The 21,299-nt window shown below is 42.8% G+C and overlaps 2 protein-coding genes across 3 annotated transcripts; one reads left to right on the plus strand and one right to left on the minus strand.

Moving 5' to 3' along the window:
* Positions 1-9,186: 9,186 nt before the first annotated feature.
* Positions 9,187-19,109, minus strand: Rbm7 (RNA binding motif protein 7). Of its 2 annotated transcripts, none has more exons than XM_045145289.1 (5): positions 18,951-19,109; positions 17,679-17,841; positions 16,089-16,176; positions 13,796-13,886; positions 9,187-11,611 (listed from the first exon to the last, which is right to left on the minus strand). In XM_045145289.1, the coding sequence occupies exons 1-5, from the start codon at positions 19,044-19,046 to the stop codon at positions 11,249-11,251; spliced, it is 801 nt and encodes a 266-aa protein (XP_045001224.1). In that variant the 5' UTR covers positions 19,047-19,109; the 3' UTR covers positions 9,187-11,248. The 2 variants fall into 2 exon arrangements, with proteins under 2 accessions (XP_045001224.1, XP_045001223.1); XM_045145288.1 differs by having other exon boundaries at positions 9,188-11,611; positions 13,796-13,889; positions 18,951-19,107.
* Positions 19,110-19,227: 118 nt separating this feature from the next.
* Positions 19,228-19,740, plus strand: C3H11orf71 (chromosome 3 C11orf71 homolog). Its single transcript, XM_004673111.2, has one exon. It carries the CDS (start codon positions 19,363-19,365, stop codon positions 19,726-19,728), a length of 366 nt encoding a protein of 121 aa, XP_004673168.2. The 5' UTR covers positions 19,228-19,362; the 3' UTR covers positions 19,729-19,740.
* Positions 19,741-21,299: the final 1,559 nt, after the last annotated feature.

Below are 21,299 nucleotides of genomic sequence, written 5' to 3' on the forward strand. Positions count from 1 at the left end.
ACAAACCATATCTCTGTAAAGTTTACTTTTTTCATATATTTTTGTTCTTTTTCCCTGTAGATCTAATAGCAGTGAGTAATAACAATGTCACAGCCTGAATGCTATGCTATCTTGACATGTCCTCTGCCAACAAATTAGTCCATTACCTTCAAATTTAAATTCAGCCACTCTGAAGTTCTCAGGACATAGGCATAATGTAGCCAGATTCTTAGCCTGATATATGTGTGTCTGCAGTCCAAAACTCTATAGATTCCTTTTTTCCCTCTGAAATTCCATGCATGAGCCAGCCTCTTTATCCATGTTTCTTTCAGCAAACTCCTATCAGAATGGTTATTTAAGCAGTTAATTAAAGTTACTCAGAGACTTTTCCAGGGACTGGAGCAATGGCTTAGCAGTAAAGACATTTGCCTGTGAACCGTATGGATCCATGTCAACTCTCCAGATCCCATGTAAACCAGACACAAAAGGTAAGGCAAGTGCAAGTTTGCACATGCCCACTAGGTGGCGCAAGTGTCTGGAGTTCAATAACTAACTGAGGCCCTGGGGTGCCAATTCTCTCTCCCTCTTCTGCCTCTCTCTAAAAATAAATAAATAAAATAAAGACATTTCAAGTCACAAAGTTTTAAACTTTTCCACATTCTTCTTGCAAACCTCTTCAAAATGCCTATAAACCACGTGGTCAGGTTTATTACAGCACTGACCCTACTTCTCTATATTGATTTTTTTTATTACTTTACTCACTGCTATGACCAAGAAGCAGCAAAAGGAAGAAAGGAAGGCAGGAAGGGAGGGAGGGAGAGAGAGAAGAACTTATTCTGCCTTACAGTTCCAGGAGGTAGAATCCATCAGGATGAGTAGGGCCTGGTGGCAGGATAAGGAAGCCTGCTGGCCATATCACATAAAGGCAGGAAGCAAGAATGAACAGGAAGTATGGAAGGCTATAAAACCTCAAGCCCCATCCCCAATAATTCACTTCCTCTAGCAAGGGTCCACCTCCTGAAGGTTTTACAACAGGGCTGGGAAGATGGCTCTGCAGGTAAAGGCACTTGCTTGTAAAGCCTGCTGGTCCAAGTTTGAGTCCACAGTACTCAATGTAAACCTGAAGCACAAAGTGACACATTTGTCTGGAGTTTGTTTGCAGTGGCAAGAGGCCCTGATGTGTATATTCTCTCTCTCTGCCACCTCCCTCCCTATGTGCTTGCAAATAAATAAATGTTTTTTTAAATTTTTTTGTTTATTTTTATTATTTGAGAATGATGGACACAGAGAGAAAAAGAGACAGAGAGAGAATGGATGTGCCAGGGCATCCCGCCACTGCAAACGAACTCCAGACATGTGAGGCCACTTGTACATTGGGCTAACGTGGACCCTGGGGAATCGAGCCTCGAACTGGGGTCCTTAGGCTTCACAGGCAAGCACTTAACCACTATGCCATCTCTCCAGCCCAGATGTTTTTTAAAAAGGTTCTACAACCTTCCTAAATATTGTCACCAGCTGAGGATCAAATGTCCAAACACGTGAGCCTATGGGGAAACATTTTACACTCAAACCACATCACCATCTAAAACCAAAATTCAAGATTGTCATAAAAGCATTAAAGGGTGCAGGAGAGATGGCTTAGAAGTTAAGGCACTTACCTGCAAAGCTGAAGGACCCAGGTTGGATTCTCCAGTACCCACATAAGCCAGATGCACAAGGTGATGCATGCATCTGGAGTTCATTTGCAGTGGCTAGAGACCCTGGTGTAGCCATTCTCTCTCAAATAAATAAATAAAAATATTTAAACTGAAAAAAAAATTAGAGACCTTGTATGGTAGTGTACACCTTTAATACCAGGACTCAGGAGGCTGAGGTAGGAGGATTGCTGTGAGTTTGAACCTAGCCTGAGACTACATAGTGAATTCCAGGTCAGCCTGAGTGAGAGTGAGTCCCTACCTCCTAAAACAAAAAACAAAAACACAAAACAAAAAAAGCATTTGAGATGGATATATATGATACGATATGATAGTAGTGGAAGAAAACTACTGTGAAAAACGAACTGTGAAAATTAACAAGACATTTTTTGACAGGGTACAGGAAAGACATATATGATGCTGTCCAGGTATTTTTGCAGTGTGTCAATTTGCTAAGGCTAGAACTCTGCCTCCCACATAGTAGTTTTTAAGTTTTGTAAAGAATTCGGCATTTTTCACTGACTTCTGGGAGAAAGCCTAAACTTTTTGGAATTTATCAAATGATAGAAGTATCTTTATCATTTATGGTGAACCCTGATAAGTGGTTCATGGCGGGCTCTAGAGGTTTTTTTTAAATATTTTGTTTACTTATTTGTATGCAATGAGACCCACATACAGAGAGACAGAGAAACAATGGGCACACCAGGGCCTCTTGCCACTGCAAACTAACTCCAAATGCATGTGCCACTTTGGCACTTGCCTTTACATGGGTATTGGGGATCAAACCCAGACCATCAGGTTTTACAAGTGTCTTTAACCACTGGGGCTCTAGAGTTTTATGACAGGAGCTATAAGGTTGGAAAGGTCAACCATGTGATTAGAGGGTTAGGGGCTTTAAGATGCATGTCAGTCTTAGCTTCCTGGGAGGAATGGGGCCTGGAGACTGAGTTCAATGATGTAACCAAAGATTCACCTGATGGTCCTTTGATAAAATGCCAATGAAAACTTTGGACATCAAAGCTCAGACATGGTTCCTGGCTAATAATGCATTGATGCAGTGGTTTGAATGGAGAATGTTTCCCACAGGCTCATGTTTGAACATTTATTCACCAGTTAGTGGCACTGTTCTGAATGCCATGTTGTGGAACCTTTAGGTAGCGGAGCTTTGCTTGAGGAAGTATGTCACTGCAGGTGGCCCTTGAGGTGCTATTGCTTAGCCCTTTACTGTTTTCTCTATTTTTTCCTCTTAAATTTATTTTTGTCAATGAAAAGTTGATTAATACAAAAAATTAGTACCAAGAAGTGGGCCTGTTGCAACAAACAAACAAACAAAACCAGCTAACCATGTGGTTCTTAAGTCTTTTGGAAGTGATTTGTAGGAAGAATGTGTAATTTTGCACTAGAAAAGCTTTTCAGTGCTATAAGTCAAGTTTAGTGAGCCATTCTGGTGGGAATTTGGAAGACCAGAAGGCTAATATGACTATAACTGTTAAAGAGGTGACCACTATTGAAGGGAAATGTACTGCTCTGCAATTGGACAATAGAATGTATGCCTTGAGGGCAAGATCTAACTGATTGAAGGCTCACTATAGGAGAATTACAAATTATTTTGGAAGGAAGAGATCTGAAAGAATGTTGAAGGTTTCTGCTTCCCCAGGTCAGCACACAGAGACTGCTTCACCTGTAGTTCAAGACCAGACGTCATCCTGAGCTGGTAGTAGAACTTGGCAGTGTTGTCCATGTGGTACTGGTTTTAGAAGATGACATATGAAGGGTGTTATAGAGTATTGTACCATGGTTCCAGAAAGCCACTGAGTCTAAGCAATATGAGGAAGGGTCTAAGCTCCTGCAACAGGCCCTCTAATACCACTGCATGAAGCTGTGAGGTTGAACCCTATGCAGCAATGGGGCACAGGATATGTTAGAGATGCCAGGAACATGGACAACAGCCAAGGAAAGCTGTAGGCTTGTGGGAGAAATGGCCCATGAGAAACAGAGGCATCACAGCTGGAGAGGTAGAGCTTTTTGGAGTCCAAAGGATATCATCACAAGCTCTAGATACTTGAATAGAGCTGTGAGATTGGAGTTTGCCCTACTGGGATTCAGTTTTATCCACTCTGCCCCTATTCCTCCCTTTTGGAATGGGAATATTATTCTTCCTGTGCTATTATATGTTGAAAGTATGTTAACTTGTGTTTTGATTTTATAGGACTCACAGTTAAGAAACTTTTGAACTTTGGCCTTTTGTAGTGTTGGGACTGGTAAAAACTATGAAGACTATAGACAGGCATGGTGGCACACATCTTTAATCCCAGCACCAGGGAGGCAGAGATCAGAGGATCACTGTGACTTGAAGGCCAGCCTGGGACTACAAAGATTCCAGGACAAGATGGGCTATATAGTGAGACCCTACCTTGAAAAAAAAAACAAAAAAACAAAAAACAAAACAGAAAAAAAATGGGGACTTAAAAAGAAGTTGAAATGAAGAAATTTGTTAACATGAGATGACCATGAATGGTGGCCAGTAGAATGAAATAGTTTGAGTGCAAAATATTCCTCATAAATTCACGTGTTTGAATAATTAATTCCCAATTGGAAGTGTTGTTTGGGAAGGTTGAGGAACCTTTAAAGGGTGGAATCTTCTTGCTGGAAGAAGTATGGCTCTGTGGGTGGACTTTGAGGCTTTATAGCCCAACTCCACTTCAAGTTCTATGCCTTTCTTGCTGACATGATAATGCTGGCTTTTGGCCTGCCATGCATTCCCCACCATGAGGTACTTCCCCTTGAAACTTTAAGCTGAAAAGAAACCCTTTTCTTCTAGCCGCTTCTAGCCTGGTATTTGGTCCCAGCAACAAGAAAGTAACTGACACAATTGATTTGTCAGTAGAGTGATATCGCCTGACTATACAGGGAGAAGACATGGCTTTGTTTCTTTCTTTGCATCTCCTCTTTTTTGTTTTTAATCCCAGCACTCAATGTAGGGTCTTGCTCTAGCCCAGGCTGTCCTAGAATTCACTATGTACTCTCAGGGTGGCCTCCAACTCATAGTGATCCTCCTACCTCTGCCTCCCGAGTGCTGGGATTAAAGGCATATGCCACCATGCCTGGTCCATCTCCTCTTCTAGGTGGTTTCAGTTTATGTATTTTTGCTTTAGTAAAAACTATTATCTATTATCTTAAGTATAGTTTTCCTGAATTCTGAGTTTTTCTAGTAATCTAATAATGCTTAGGAGATAATAGGTACTGAACCCTTAAACTCCAAAGTGTGGCCTAATAGGTAGTTAGTGTCAGAACTACAATGCAGTTGAACAAAAGGAAATTTGCAGCTGGGGGTGGTGGTGCATGCCTTTAATCCCAACACTTGGGAGGCTGAGGTAGGAAGACCATCATGAGTTTGAGGTTACCATAAGACTACATAGTGAATTCCAGGTCATCCAGGCTAAAATGAGACCCTACCTCAAAAGAACAAAACAACAAAAAGGCTGGAGAGATGACTTAATGGTTAATGCAGTTGCCTGCAAAGCCTAAGGACCCATTTTCAACTCTCCAGGTCCTTCGTAAGCCCCAAGTGCAAGGGTGCACATGTGCACAAGGGGGCACACACGTCTGGAGCTCGAGTGCAGCAGCTGGTGGTCCTGGTGCACCAATTCTCTGATACAATTGATTTGCCAGTGGAGTGATATCGCCTGACTACACAGGGAGAAGACATGCATTAAAAAAGGCCAGTCTGTTGAGCTTGCTTCAAAAAACAAATAAGCAAAAAAACACCCAAAAAACAGTAACCCCTTAAAAATAAAACTTGCAAACAACTATGGCATGTCCAGACACACACACGCGGGTAAATAAAAATAAATATTAACATGCTGGGTGTGGTGGTGCATACCTTTAATCCCAGTACTCAGAAGGCAGAGGTAGGAGGATAACTGTGAGTTCAAGCCCACCCTGAGACTACATAGTGAATTCCAGAACACCCTGGGGTAGATTGAGACCCTACCTCAAAACCCCCCACTAAAAAAAAAGACAGTATCTGAATAATATTTTATAAATAACATAATTGTGTCCCAGAAAAAAGTTCAAGAATATTTATAGAAATTCAAAAATATTAAGTCAAGTATAATTCACAATACCCAACATACAATCAAAACACAATGCATAAAAATCAGGAAAATACAACCAATAACAAGATGAGGAACCAGTTAAAACCAACTCAGATCTGGAGTTTGTTTGCAATGGTTAAAGGCCCTGATTGATACACCCATTCTTTTTTCTTTCTGCCTCTCTCTGTTTGCAAATAAAATAGAATTAGCAGACAGAATGGTATTAAAAATTACTGCCAACTGCTTTCCATGTTGAAAGATGTAAGTAGACACAAAGATATTTAAAGGACTAAACCAAACTCAGAGGTGAAGCCAGACACAATGGCACAATCTTGTAATCCAAGAACTGAGAGATGAAACTACAAAGCAAGTTTCAGGTCAGCCTGGGCTACAGTGAGACCTTAACTCCCCCCACCCCCCCAAAAAAATTACAAATGTTGCACATATTGTCAACCAGTAAAGCATTAGTTATTGGGAATTCACTGTCTTCATGGATGGGTCTAAAAGTAGATACAAACAAAAGTATATGTTGGGGCTGGAGAGGGTACCCTGCAAAGCCTAACAACCCAAGTTCAATTCTCCAGTACCCACATAAAGTCAGATGCACAAAGTGGCACATGCATCTGTAGTTTATTTGCAGTGGTTGGAGGCCCTGCCGTGCCTATTCTCTTTTTTCTTCCTCTCTGCTTACAAGTAAATATTGGAAGAGAAAGAAGTCAATGTTATGCCCTGAGCCATAAATATTCCCCACAGGTTGTTATGTTTAGGCACTTGGTCCTTAGTGGTGCTGGCGCTAGTTTAGAAGGTGGTGGAAGCTTTTCGACATAGGGACTAGCAGGCAGATATGGGCAGCTGGGATGGGCCTGGAGGGTTATAGGCCAGCTCCAGTTCCAGAGCTTTCTGCTGCTTCTTGATCCACTGAAATGTGAAAGGCAGCCTCATGATCCTCTGGCCTGGGACTAAACTTGTCCCTTCTCTACCCCAAATAAATCCCTCCCCCTTCAGGCTGGAGAGATGGCTTGGAGGTTAAGGCACTTGCCTGCAAAGCCAAAGGTCCTAGGTTCAATTCTCCAGAACCCATGTAAGCCAGATGCACAAGGTGGTAGATGCTTCTGGGGTTTGTTTGCAGTCCCTAGAGGACCTGGCACACCCATTAACTTTCTCTATCTGCTCTTCTCAGTCTCAAATTAAAAAATGAAATATTAAAAATCTTTCATCCTTCAAATTGCTTCTGCCAGGTTGCAAAGGTCATATGAAGAATCTTGTGCTTCATGGGGCTGGAGAGAGAGCTCAGAGGTTAAAGGTGCTTGTTTGCAAAGCCCAGTGACCTGGGTTTGGTTCAATATCCATGTAAAGCCAGATGCACAAAGTGGTGCATGCACCTGGAGTTCATCTGCAACAAGAGGTGCTTGAGCATCCAATCTCTTCCTCTCCTTTCAAATAAATTTTTAAAAACTTTTTTTTTAAAGAATTTGGGGTGCTGAAGAGATAGCTTAGTGGTTAAGGCACTTGCCTGCAAAGCCAAACACCCTGTTTCAATTCCACAGGACCCACACATGCAAGATGCACAAGGCGACACATGCATCTGGAGTTTGTTTGCAGTGGTTAGAGGCCCTGGCACACCCATGCTCTCCCATTTTCTCTCTCTCTCTCTCAAACAAACTTAAAAAAAAAAATGTTTAGGAAGAACTTTGTAGCCTAATCCTAGCACTCAGGAGGTAAGAGTTAGGATTGCTGAGTTTGAGGCCAACCAGAGACTTTGTAGTGAATTCCAGGTTAGATGGGGCTGTGAGACCCTACCTCAAAAAAAAAAAAAAAAAATTAATAAAATAAAAAATTAAAAAGGCTTCATAAGTGGGAACAGCTGAGGGCCTTGCACAGGGGGTTATGCACCTCTAAAGCTGCCAAGACCCTGGTTTACAGGTATATTACATTTCAACAGATGTTTCCTCAGTTTACTTGCTCCCTCCAAATACATGTTTTATGGATCTTTTCACCTTACTGCTAATCTTTTTGTCTTTCTGAAGTAGGCTCTCATTCTACACCGGCTGACCTGGAATTCACTGTGGTCTCAGGGTGGCCTTGAATCCTTGGCAATCCTCTTACCTGTGCTTACCTTTACCTGTGCTTACCAGGTGCTGGGAATTAAAGGTGTGCACCACCACACCCAGCTTGATCTTACAGGTAGTATCTTTACCAATGTGTTTTCAAGGAATATTACTTCTTTTTTTTGGGTGCAGGGAGTAAGAGGCTACTGAAGTTTTAGGTCAGGTAGAATACATCACATTTACCTTCTCCAATCTTGTAATGTGTGGAAGAACCTGAGGAAAACCAGAAGCAAAATAGCAGTGGAGCTCTATTGTCATAATGCTGCTGAGATGAACTTCACTGGCTCACTTCAGGATGGCAGCAATGAACAAGGGGAAAGAAAACAGGCTCAGTGTGATAATGTTGCCAACTTTGATAGGATCTCTGGGCATGCCTGAAGGAATTTCAGGTTGGGGTGGGAGAACCCACAGTTAAGAGTGGCTAGAACCTCACACTAATGAAATGGAGAAAGCTGAGCATACTTCCATTGCTTGGGAACACTGATTAAAATCTGGGGAGCCACTAGGCTATTCAGCCAGTAGAGACTAAAGTGGGACTCAGAGTTTAATGTAGTAAGCCAGAGTGGGTGATGCAAAGGTGGCTGCTCCACAAAGTCCACCCAACACAGGTGACAGTTCCTGGTAGCTGCATCCTTAGAGCTCTGATCAACTTGCAAATAAGGGGCTCCTCTCCACAGCACTCTACTGCTTCTCTGACCCTGTGGAAGGGCCTGGTGAATCTAAATTTCGGGAGCTTTCTGAATCTCCAACCTAAAGTTTCAACTAGAGGAAACTGTTACGTACCATAACCAGTTGCTTCAAGTTCAGGCCTTCTCTACTATGATGGACTGTATCACTGTAACTGTAAGCTGCAATAAACCCTTCCTTTCAAAGTTGCTTGTCAGGTTATTTTGTCATAGCAACAACGAAAAACAACATAGTATCTGATTGAAAAAGGGAGGACTCAAGGATCCTTTGGGGTTCCTCAAAAGACATTATGTATAAAGGACAGCTAGGTTAGTAGTGACCATACTAACAGAAAGCTGTATGGTGCAATTCTTTGTCATGAAGATAAAGTCACAGTGTTAATACTGAAATGGTTTCCAATCATTTGGTCAGACAACTCTTAACTCTGTCGAACTTCAAGACTAGCCTGCCATGGAGTCCTCTGGGAGGAACTCTTTGTACTAGTTTGTAGTGAATTCTCCGAGTCTGCCTTGCACTATCCCTTTACAAAGTACAGCTACTTTCTACGGTTGCTTGAAGTACCTCTGTGGTTAGTGATGCCAAAAATAACCAAAAGACCTGTCTGCCTTTTTAAATGTATTTAATATAAGGGAATAACAGTACAAATGTTGTGGTACTGAAAGAATCCAAATTTCTCAAGGTGTTAATTTTTATAAACAATTCTTCAATTAAAATAAAACAGCATCTTGATACATGGATGTTCTACTAAGCAAGATCTTAAAAAATTATAAACCAAGTAACATAACATTTCTAATGTTTACAAAGAAGCAACCTGTACAATTCCTGTGATAAAATGTGTCCTGGTACACAATTATGAGCTCTGTAAAAATGCATGTTTTCTAAAACTTGGGTGATTAGAGTTTCAATTTCCTAAAAAGAATACTTGCGGTAAGCCATTTTACGACTATCTATGCACTGACATTTTTGTTCCTCTGGAAAAGAAAAAGGAATTTCATTAACATTGTAATTTATTTTAATGCAAAAATATACATGTGAATATTTAGCTTCCTGAGTGACCAGTCATATAAACATGATCTAATGAGAAAAGTCTAATTTGTTTTAGAATAGTAGACATGTAATGTATGCTCAATTAGGATTAAACTCAAGAGAAATGTCACAGAATTTATCCTTCAATAAGTTAGCCATTATGGCCTATCCTCCAACATAACCAAGATCCTTTCTCTAATAAAATCAATCATGGAAACGTTGTATTTTTAAATTTATTAACAAAATAAAACAGCCATTTCAGACTACTAACTTGGATGTTTTCTATCACACACACACACACCAAAATGAAGAAATTTATTGCAATACAAAAGGATAATCAGTAATTAAAGTACTTCTTTATAATACAACCAATCTGTACAATTTGCCATTTCAAAATTGCCTGAAATGATTAGGAATTGTACTTATTTTGAAAAAAAAAAAAAAAAAAAACCTTTCCTCTTTATAAAACCCTGAGGTGGAAGGTTATCAATGTAATAAAACTAGAACCACAATTCTTATTTCTGTATGAAATTGTATTAAGTTTTTTTTAAAAAAGTTATATAGAGGACACAATGTCTGTAATGCTGGAATGTAGAGGCATGGATACTTTTGACATACCTCTCATCCTTAGCGTGCAGGTGCAGCCACAGCAATGGCCAATGCTACCTGGATGGATAATCCAGAGGACCCCTGGCCAAGTGATCTCAGTCATGCTAACATTTCTTAACAGTATTCCCTCAACTTCATAATCTATCTTCTGGTCTTTCGGACAATATTCAGCCTGAGCAAAGCCTTTCTGATAATGAGCCATCACAGGGTTAATAGTGACCTAAAGATTAAGATTGTATTGACCTTGGCTTATTACCTTGCTAGGAAGCCACAACAGAAACTGCTTCAACAAATTGAGAAAGAGGTTTAATGCAATGTTTGTAGCTATAAGGCCTGGAGTGACCACCCCACTACACACACTCAGTCGACCTTGACACCAGCCTCATAAATAGCAGGGATGTTGTAACTCAGATGACGCCTTGAACTTGTGGAATGTTCTACAGTGGGCTTGGCCTGACAGGAAAGGCCTTCATCACAAGTTAAGCTCATGGCTACTTTTGCTGAAATGACACCTTGCATGAGGATGAAAACATTCACAGAAGAGGGATTATCCCATGCCAGCTTCATGCTGGTGTTGGGCAGGAGATCAAGCAATTTGTTGATGCAAAAAGACAGACCTTGGATAAACATGGACCCACTATGTTTCTGTATCTTAAGGAGTTGAAGGTGGATGGCCAAGGAGCTTCTGCCCCAGTGAATTTTCCAAATTCATGTAAGGCTGCTAATACTAGGGGAAGGCAGACCCGACTTTCCATTACTGCCATTAAACTATCCAAGCCAATCAAGCGAAGATTCTTGGATTATTGTGATACTGAATGCCCAAAGGTTGTGTCCCATACTACAGAGGACATAAACCTTTCAAAGGTTTCTTCAGAATCTTCTACTGTTGACATGGGAGGCATCTACTTTTGGCAGCATAATTAGAAAAAAAAAATTGTAAAGAAATGTGGTTAATTTGTAAAACTGCTTGTAGAGTTTTTCAAAATATTTCCAGACAACCTTAGTCAACAGGGCCTAAAATGGCCCTAGTCATGTCCTAGGAATACTATTAGTGTCGAGATGAGTGCCATTTTCCATCTCTACTGCTGTCCCTTCTGTTATCATAGTCATGGCTCCAGCCATCATGATTTCTGTCTTCATAGAAGAAATCATCTCTGCCTCCTCTGTAATGATAGTCAGACCCATGATCAGTGTAACGCTGCTCACGGCTATGGTGTCTATCTGCTAGGTAGGGGTGAGAATTCTGTCTGGGTTTACGCAGTGATGACGGTGTATCCTGGCGCCACTGGGAGCTTGAAGACTGGTTGAAAGTATGATTATGTGACTGAGTTGATGGTGAAAATCCTGACTGATCCACATGTGGAGAGCCAAATTTCCCACCATATGACATCTGTCTCAAAACACTGTTCATCTGAGAAAGGCAAAAATAATATTAACTGTAAACATATCTACATATTAAAGGCAGCAGCATATAGTCAGTCAACCACACAGATAATAAAGGCAATCAAGATCAGCCTCTATGTACACAATTCCTAAGTTAACCACAAGAGAATTACAATACAACAGCTTCATTTATCTTGAATATATATCTGCAGATACTTGCACATAAATAGTACTCTTTCCCTCAAAGGATGGAACTTAGAAGACAGCATGCAAAATGACAAAGAATTCGGGGCTCAGCTATTAGGAGAGATGGCCATGATATGACCATTTCAAGAATGACTCTAAACCAGACATGGTAGTCAACTGCATGCCTATAATCCCAGTAGTCTGCAAGGTGGAGAAGCAAGAGGATGCAGCCAGCCTGGACTACAAGAGACCCCATCTCAAAAGGGGAAACAAGGGGCAGTGAATGCAATATTTTAAGGAGACTATTCCAAGGGGGAAAGTATTTCACAGAATGGAAATTACATAAAGAAATTTTAAAAACAGGTTATTTTATATACATAAAATATCAACAGTTGAAGATAAAGCTAAAGGGGTTTACTGAAATCAAATAATGGAAATGTCTAACAAGCTGGAGAAGTTTGTTCTCTTCTACTCCATCCCTTCCACCCTTCACCCACCCCCTTTGTGAGGCAGAGTTCTCACTCTAGCCCAGGCTGATCTGGAATTCTCTCAGGCCTCAAACTCACAGCAATCCTCTTACCTCTGCCTCCTGAGTGCTGGGATTAAAAGCATGTGCTACCATGCCAGGCAAGAAATTACATCTTTCAAACAATGGAAAGCAAATGTGTATGCAAGACCAGCAAGGAAGGGTCACAAAGAAATGATGTGTAAGATGGATTAGTAGAGGCAAAACAAAGGCATAATTGACAAGTCCAGAGAATATATTCTGCTTTTCAACAAATAATATGATGTAGACTTATAAAATACAGAAGAAAACTAGAGAGATGGTTCAGCAGTTAAGGCATTTGCCTGCAAAGCCTAAGGAGCCAGGCTCAATTTCTCAGTACGCATATAAAATGCACAAAGTGGTACAGATGTCCAGAGTTCATTTGCTATGGCTACAGGCATACCCATTCTCTCTCTCAAATAAATAAATGAAATAAGATTGGAGACTACTAGCCAAGATCATGATTGAAGTTAAAAAGAAAAAGGGACACAGCATGTAACTGGAGACAAAAATGGATTAAAAAAAAAAGCTCAGGTTGGAGAGAGAGCTTAGCAGTTAAGGCATTTACCTGCAAAGCTAAGGACCCAGGTTTGATTCCCCAGCACCCACATAAGCCAGATGCACAAAGTGGCACATGCACCTGGGGTTCATTTGCAGCAGCTAAAGGTCCTGGCACACCCATCTCTCTCTCTATCTGTCCCACCCTCTTTCAAATAAAGAAATAAAAATATTTTTTAAAAATGTTCAACATGGCTTTAATCCCAGCACTCGGGAGACAGAGGTAGGAGGATCGCTGTGAGTTCGAGGCCACCCTGAGACTACATAGTGAATTCCAGGTCAGCCTGGGCTAGAGTGAAACCCTACCGCGAAAAACCAAAATAAATAAATAAAAGTTCAAGGAACTAAATACTGGAGTATATACTAAACACTCTGCAGGAACTTCAAAGAATGAATTGCCAGTACTTGAGTATTTACAAACCACAATGGTGACAAAAGAAACACAGTGTGAAATATAAACATAGTTCTACTTCCATTTATCTTGTCAGCCTAATGGAAAGTGAAGATAGCACCCAATTTCTAAAGATCATGATAGCCTCATAAAAATCTGAGAAAACAAAGAATTTAACATGTCACCTGTCATGGTACATGCCTGTAACAAAGCACTGAGCAGGTAGAGGCGGGAGGATACTGATTTCAAGGCCAGCCTGAACTACAATTACCAAGACCCTGCTTCAAGATAAAGAAAATTGGGCTGGGCATGGTGGTCCACACCTTTAATCCCAGCACTCGGGAGGCAGAAGGATCGCCGTGAGTTTGAGGGCAGCCTGAGATTACACAGTTAATTCCAGGTCAGCCTGGGCTTGAGTGAAACCCTACCTCGAACCCCTCCCAAAAAGTTACCTGATGTGATATAAACATGTGAACTAAGTATGACTAAAAGCTCGTTAGCAAAAAAAAAAAAAAAAAAAAAATACCTACCACTGCTTGTCTCTGATAATTTTCCGGAGAAGAGAATGACCTCTGAATTATCTGTGATGATGGAGTCATATTATCCACAGTCCTTTCATATCTGCTAAAAATAAGTAAACCAGTAATAATCATTCAGAGAACACTAACCACCCGTTGTCAGTTGTCAAGAGATGAAAATGAACTACACAAGCATTCTCACAGACTATTTTCATGATTACATGCCATATGATCAAAGGGTCCAGGGCAAGGATAGGGAGCTCTATTTTAGTTTGGTTCATCAGGGAAAACATTTCTGGACAGGAACATTCACAGGGCGAAGTGTATATAATATGACTGCTTGCCTGATGACAGGCAGAGGCTGGAGCAGGGGTAAAGCAACTTCTTTTTGTTTCTTGGGTTGCTTTGATTGGTTTTTATTTCCAGGTAGGGTGTCTCACCCTTACTCTGTAGCCCCAGGCTGTCCTCAATCTCACAGTAGAGGTTGACGGATTACTGTGAATTCAAAGCCAGCCTGGGACTACACAACCTGTGCTCTACTATGACAAAAACCAAAAAAGATTCAGTGGATAAAATCAGGCATGGTGATACAAGCCTGTAATCCAAGCAGAAAGGAGGTAGAGGCAGGAGGATCAGACGTTCAAAGCCAGCCTGGGATACATGATATTGTACAGGCCAGGAAGCCAGAAAATAGCCATTGGGGGTGGGGGTGGTGGGAGGAATGAGAGGGTAGAGTTTTAGGGGAAAGGATGGCAGAGGAACAGAATACTGGGGATGGAAAATTTAAAATAGGACCAGGGGAAGGAAATCAAAGGGGGTGGTAATAAAAACTTAAGATGCTATGAAAAGTCCAGAAGGAAACCTAATTCTTTGTTAACTGACTAAAATATATAATTAAGGACTGGGGAGATGGCTCAGCTGTTAATACGCTTGCCTATAAAGCCTAATAACCTGAGTTCAATTCCCCAGTACCCACATAAAGCCAGATGCACAGACAAGGACATGTATCTGAAGTTCATTTGCAGTGGCTAGAGGCCCTGGAGCACCCATTCATATTCTCTGTTTGCAAACAAACAAGTAAATAAATATAGTTAACTTCCTGAGTGTAAGTAATGATGCCTGTAGAAGCCAAAAGTTGTTACAAGAAATCTACAGTGCCAAGGGTGTGATACCGTCTAATGAACTGATGGACACGGAGGTCCCAGAGGTCCCCAGAATTTGCACGCTGTTTCTAATGCTCTTGCTACCCACCAGAAGTAGATTGCTAAAGACAATCCAGGCAATGGTAGCGGGACAATAAAACAAAATCCATCTGGAACTAACCCAGAAGCCTTTTCCCTCCTGGCTGGCTGGCATTGCACTACAAAGTGCTATGAAGGCTTGCTGAATGCAAAAATTCATCAACAGGTTCACCTGACTGCTGAACACCCCTGTAGTGTTAAACAACAGACTAGCCAGCTATGAGGTTCCTACCAGTAAATAGAGGCATGACTGATTACGGGGGTAACCAACTACTCTCATTGAATCTGAGAGAGAACACATACTTGGTACTGAAAACATACTGCAAAGATCACAGGCTCTAGGAGAAAGCCACTACTGTTAAATGAATGAGTACGCTAAATCCATCAAATTTCCCTCTAATAGTGTTTATCTCCATAGATTAGTGCTGACCACACCTTTGTTCTGAGAAGACTCTTTTTACAGATGGCGGTAACTACTGGGAGATTCAAAACTAGCCAAGATGTTGAGAATTATGTGAAGGCTGAGTGCTCAGCACTAATTGAGACATCTATAAGATCCTTTGTAAGCCTCAGAGATTACAGAGTAGATGGAATGAATGTAAAAGCCACAGGATAGTGAGATCTTTGGAAAGCTACCTTCAGAATCATATAGCTACCTCCATAAGACCTCCACAAAACTGTGATTTGGATGATGAAAAGATGGCTGACAACAAAACATACACACAGCAGAAGAACAAAGGGAGATGCATGTCAAATAAAGGTACTCACACAGCAGAAGAACAAAGGGAGATGCACGTCAAATAAAGGTACCCTGGGCTGGAGAGATTGCTTAGTGGTTAGGTCTCTTGCCTGAGAAGCCTAACCACCTGGGTTTGATTCCCAAGCATGCAAATAAAGCCAGATACACAAAGTGGCATGCTCATTCTCTGTGTGTCTGTCTCTCTATGCTTGCAAATAAATAAAAACATTTTTAAAAATGAAGTTAGCTATTCACTACTGCATTTTTAAAATCATTACTGGGCAAAATCTCATCAATTACTTTAATAAAAAATGAAAAATAGTACCTGCTAGGAGATGTGGTGGTAGGGCTTGAATTTCCAACATGATGCTGGGGATATGATAAACCAACATCCTGAGATGTATGACTACTTCCTAAAATGTGACAATTTAAAAAAAAAAAAAAAACAATTTGAAATGGCTCCCATAATACAATCACTCAAAAAAGAGGTACATTAGTTTAAGAAAAGGGCTCAAGTTGGCAGTGAGTGCTTTACAGTTCAAGATTGAAAATGAAGATTGTTTAATATCATATAAGAAAATAACAAAGTTTTCTTTCTTTCTGATTTTTTTTAAGGTAGGGTCTCACTCGAGCCCAGGCTGACCTGGAATTCACTATGTAGTCTCAGGGTAGCCTCCAACTCACAGTGATCCTCCAATCTCTACCTCCCAAGTGCTGGGAGTAAAGGTGTGTGCCATCACGCCTGGCTGATTTTTGTTTTTTGGAGGCAGGGTCTCTACTCCAGGCGAACCTGGAACTCTGTAGCCCAGACTGGCCCCAAACTCAGTGATCTTCCTACCTCAGCCTCTCAAGTGCTGGGATTAAAGGTGTGTGCCACCAGTCCTGGCTTCAAACTACTTAGCATATATATACTCAATCTGGCCATAATATTCTGATACTCCAACCACAAAACAAGACTGGATATATGTAAAATTTCATTCTTATATGACCAATGCAACAAAATATATAAAAGTAAATCACAAGCCAGGCAGGGTGGTGCACACCTTTAATCCCAGCACTTGGGAGGCAGAGGTAGGAGAATCACTGTGAGTTCGAGGCTACCCTGAGACTACATAGTGAATTCCAGGTCAGCCTGGGCTAGACTGAGACCCTAATGGGGGGGGGGGGAATCACAGCCGGGTGTTGTCAGAGCCTTTAATCTCAGCACTTGAAAGGCATAGGTAGGAGAATCAATGAGTTCAAGGCCAGCCTGAGCTAGTAACTCAACTCAAAATCACAAAAAGCTGTCTGGACATTTTCAGAAAATAATCCTCACTCTGTTAAGAGCATGGACTTATAAATCTAAGTGTCTCTAATAATAAAGCTTATGTTCTTTCCACTAACTTAAAGTGAAATTTTAAACTCAGTTTTAAAAACTATAATATCCAAAATCCATGTGTAAATGTCCCTTACTCACAGTCAAGAGATTGTGTGCTACTCATAAAACTCAACCAAGAATTTCCATCACCTTTAAAAGCAAAAAGAAAAAAAAAAGGGCTGGGCATGGTGACACATGTCTTTAATGTCAGCTGAGGTAGGAGGATCACTGTGAGTTCAAGGCCAGCCAGGTATTACAGAATGAGTTCAAGTCAGCCTGGGTTAGAGTGAGACCCTACCTCAAAAACAAACAACAGCAAAAAAACAACGCCGGGTGTGGTGGCATACACCTTTAATCCTAGTACCTGGGAGGCAAGGAGGTAGGAGGATAGCTGTGAGGTGGAGGCCAGATGAGACTTCATAGTGAATCCCAGATCAGCCTGGGCTAGAGTGAGACCCTACCTTGAAACCCACCCCATCCCGACCCCCCCCAAAACAAACAAACAAACAAAAAACTGGCAATAACCATTCCCCAATTAACATCATACCGAAGGGTTACCTGATCTAAACTGAATTTTGATGGGCCTCCCAAAAAGCTTGATTCCATTTAGTAGATTCATGGCATAAGGAACAGATACTTCATGTTTGAAATTCACAAATGCAAACTGCTTTGGTTTACCATCTTTATCTTTTGGAATTTTCACACTTATTACTGGTCCAGCCTACAAACAAAGTTTAGAAATTAAATAAGGCATTTCCAGAAAACATGGGAAATTTTACAAAGAGAATATAAGCCTAACTAGTTGGCACAGGTCTGTAATTCCAGCAGTCAGGGTTCAAGGCCAGCCTTGGCTACATAAGGAATCCCAGGACAGCCAGGGATATGGCAGACTGTTTCAAATTAAAAAACAAACAAACAAAACACACACACAAACGAAAAAAGAAGCCACAAAGTTTAAGACAACAGAAAGTTTCACCAGTTTTTCACCTTACCAACAGGTCCTGATAAAGAATGAATAGAGGTGGCTTAGCGGCTAAGGTACTTGCCTGCATAGCCAAAGGACCCAGGTTCAATTCCTCAGGAACCACATAAACCAGACACAAGTTGGCACACACAACTGTAGTTCATTTGCAGTGGCTGGAGACTCTGTCCTGCCCATTTTTTCCCTCTCCCTCAAATAAATGAATTTATTTTAAAAAGTTATATGAATACTATTCCCCTTTTCGGTTACAATAAAAGTTCTACTTATGATTCAAAATGAGATTAAAGTGTTTAGGGAAGGGGAGTTCCATAAGGAAATGAAAACAATGCTGAATCCACACCTCTCGCTCCTGTGTGAAGTTTTAACAGTGACCAACAGCCATCAGAAAATGATTTTCATCTACTGAACATTAACTGTTGTATCGGCTTATCAAACATAACCAATCATTAGTGCTGACATCTGGAAGAAACAGGGCCGCTAAGTTTTTCGTACACCTTCGGAAAGAAAACCTTACAATGCCGCTTTTCGACGTCAAACAGCTTGGCAAGTTTGCCGTTTCATAAGCAACTAGAGCGGAAGTCGAGACTGAACACAGCACCAACGAGTCCAAGGAAGCCGACACCGGGCCGAAGGGAAACCGAGAGATCCGGAGGGAAACGCGCCGGCCCGGGCTACGGGCCCCCACCCAAGGCTGTCCCCGCCCGGCCGCCGTCGTTCCTTTTCCAATGTTCCCCCCACCACCACCCACAGGGTTTGCTAGGAAGCGACCCCCGCCTCCATGGGCCCATCCAAGGGGAGCCTGTGGCCCAGCTGTCGGAGGAAGACGGGCTCGAGGCGCCGCCGCTCACCTGATGGAACAGCTCGAACAGCAGCTCCTCGGTCACTTTGGTGTCCAGGTTGCCCACAAAGAGAGTGCGGTCCGCCTCCACCACCGCGGCCCCCATCTCCCCGCCTACGCCCCAGGGTCGCGGCCCACGACCTCCACTGCGCACTCTCGGAAGCCCTCCACGTCCCGCGCGCCCCGACGTCACCACGTCAACGTCCGTCACGCTCGCTCTCCCGGGACGTCGGGGCGCGCAGGCGGGCCCGACTGCGCGTGCTCGGGGAGGGGGCGGGGAAAGGACGTTCGTTTCCGGCGCCGACTCCCAACTGCCGCCGCGCTGGAAATGGCGTCAGGGCCGCGTACGTTTGGCGTCCTCCCCGGCCTCGACTGATCTGTGCTGCGTCACGTTACCCAGACACTGCGGGCAGTGCTCCAAGATGGCCTTCCCGAACTTGACGCTCCTGTCGGCCGGCGACCGCGGGAGCGGCGCGGGCTACCGTTCTCCCTACGGTGACCTCAACCCGTCGGCCCTGGCGTGGGCGATGGTGTCCGGAGACAGCGTCCTCGTCGCCAGGCCCGACGCCAGCGCCCCAGGACCTCCCCGGCAGGCCGTGCGGCCCAGCGTCCGCCCCGACCGACGTCGGCTGCACGGTGGTGGCCGTGGCCGGAGCCGCAGCCGGGGCCGCCAGGGCCGATTCTCGCCCTACGCGATCCCGGGGGTCAAGCTGGATCTCCTACGCACGGTGCTGCAGCAGCGGCTGCTGGCGTCAGGGCGTGACGTCACAGCCCGAGTGTCCGCCTAGACCCCGCGTCTGCCCCCCCCCCCCCCGTTAGCTTGCCAACAAGGCCTCTCCTTAAGTACCTACCGCCTTGGTGTTCCGAAAGTTTTGTTCTTAGGGGCGTGCCTCTTCATTTTAATGTAAAAATAAAGCCCGGCGTGGTGTGGCACACGCCTTTAATCCCATCCCTTGGGAGGCTGAGGGAGGCTCGCCGCGAGTTCGAGGCCAGCCTGGGACAACAGGGTGAGCTCCAGGTCGGCCTGGGCTCAAGTGAGATCCTACCTCACACGGAAGAAATAGGTACGTTTTAGGGGCTGGTGAATATAGTCTTATCACAGAATACTATTCATCCAGATGTAGCCAGGATGATCATGTCAGGAAGGAAGTGAAGCATTTTCTCCCTAGGTAGTCACAAAGTTTGAGAACAGAGCTTCCCTCGGTGTTGATACCTTTTCAGATTGCATCAGCATTTCTCTGATGTCTACAACCTTCCCTAGCTGATTCCCATAATCTGAAGCTTGTTACTCAAGTTTTCTTAACCGCCTTCCTCTTCAACGTGGACGCTGCTTCCCTTAAACCTGTGTTGCTGAAAACAATACTACTACACTGACGTACCCATTCATCACTGAACATCTTCCATTTCTGTCCTAAGTGATTTCTAAACAAAACTCCAATCTCAGCCATACGAAAGAAAGAAGTGTACTGTTCAGGTTTTGAAAAAATATTGTGAAGGTCTGGAGGGATAGCTTATCTGTTAAGGCGTTTGCCTGCAAAGCCAAAGGACCCAGGTTCCATTCTCCAACACCCACATTAGCCACATGCACAAGGGGGCGCACACTCGAGTTCGTTTGCAGTGGCTGGAGGTCCTGGTGGCGCCCATTCTCTCCTCTTCCCGGCCCCCTTCTCTGTCAAGTATATGTTTATTTGGCTATTTACTTGACAGAAAGAGGCAGAGTTGAGGCCAGGCCCTCCTGTCACTGCAAACGAACTCTACATGCATCTATCACCTTGTGCATCTGGCTTTTTGTGGCAATGGAAACAGAACCATGGTGGGCAGGCTTATAAGCAAGCACCTTTAACCGCAGAGCCATCTTTCCAGCCCTCATTCACGTTTTTAAGCCATTTTTCACTCTTCTTTGCTAAAGGCTTCAGGTGATTTTTTTGTGTGTTTTATTACTATTTTTTAATTATTATTTTAGAGAAAGACAGAGGGGGAGAAACTGGCTCAGGGCTCAGCCCCTGCAATCAAACTCCAGATGATTGCACCACCTAATGGGCATGTGTGACCTTGACCTTGTCCTTGCCTCTCCTTTGTGTCTCTGGTTTACATGGGATCTGGAGAGTCAAACATGAGTCCTTCTTAGGCTTTGCCCATAAGCACCTTAATAACTAAGCCATCTCTCTAGCCCTTCAAATGAACTTTATATTTGTCAAGCTGTGCGCTCCATCCAAGCTCCTTAGTGTGGATCTGCCTTTGCAAAATACACTGGGGGAAGTTTAGCCTGTATTCCAGTCACTTCTTTGTTATGTCTGCACTATATTATTTTGAAACGTTGTCTTCTGCCAGTGAAACTTTTTTTCTTTTAATTTGAGAT

Source organism: Jaculus jaculus, chromosome 3 (assembly GCF_020740685.1).
Source record: "Jaculus jaculus isolate mJacJac1 chromosome 3, mJacJac1.mat.Y.cur, whole genome shotgun sequence".
NCBI lineage: Eukaryota > Metazoa > Chordata > Mammalia > Rodentia > Dipodidae > Jaculus > Jaculus jaculus.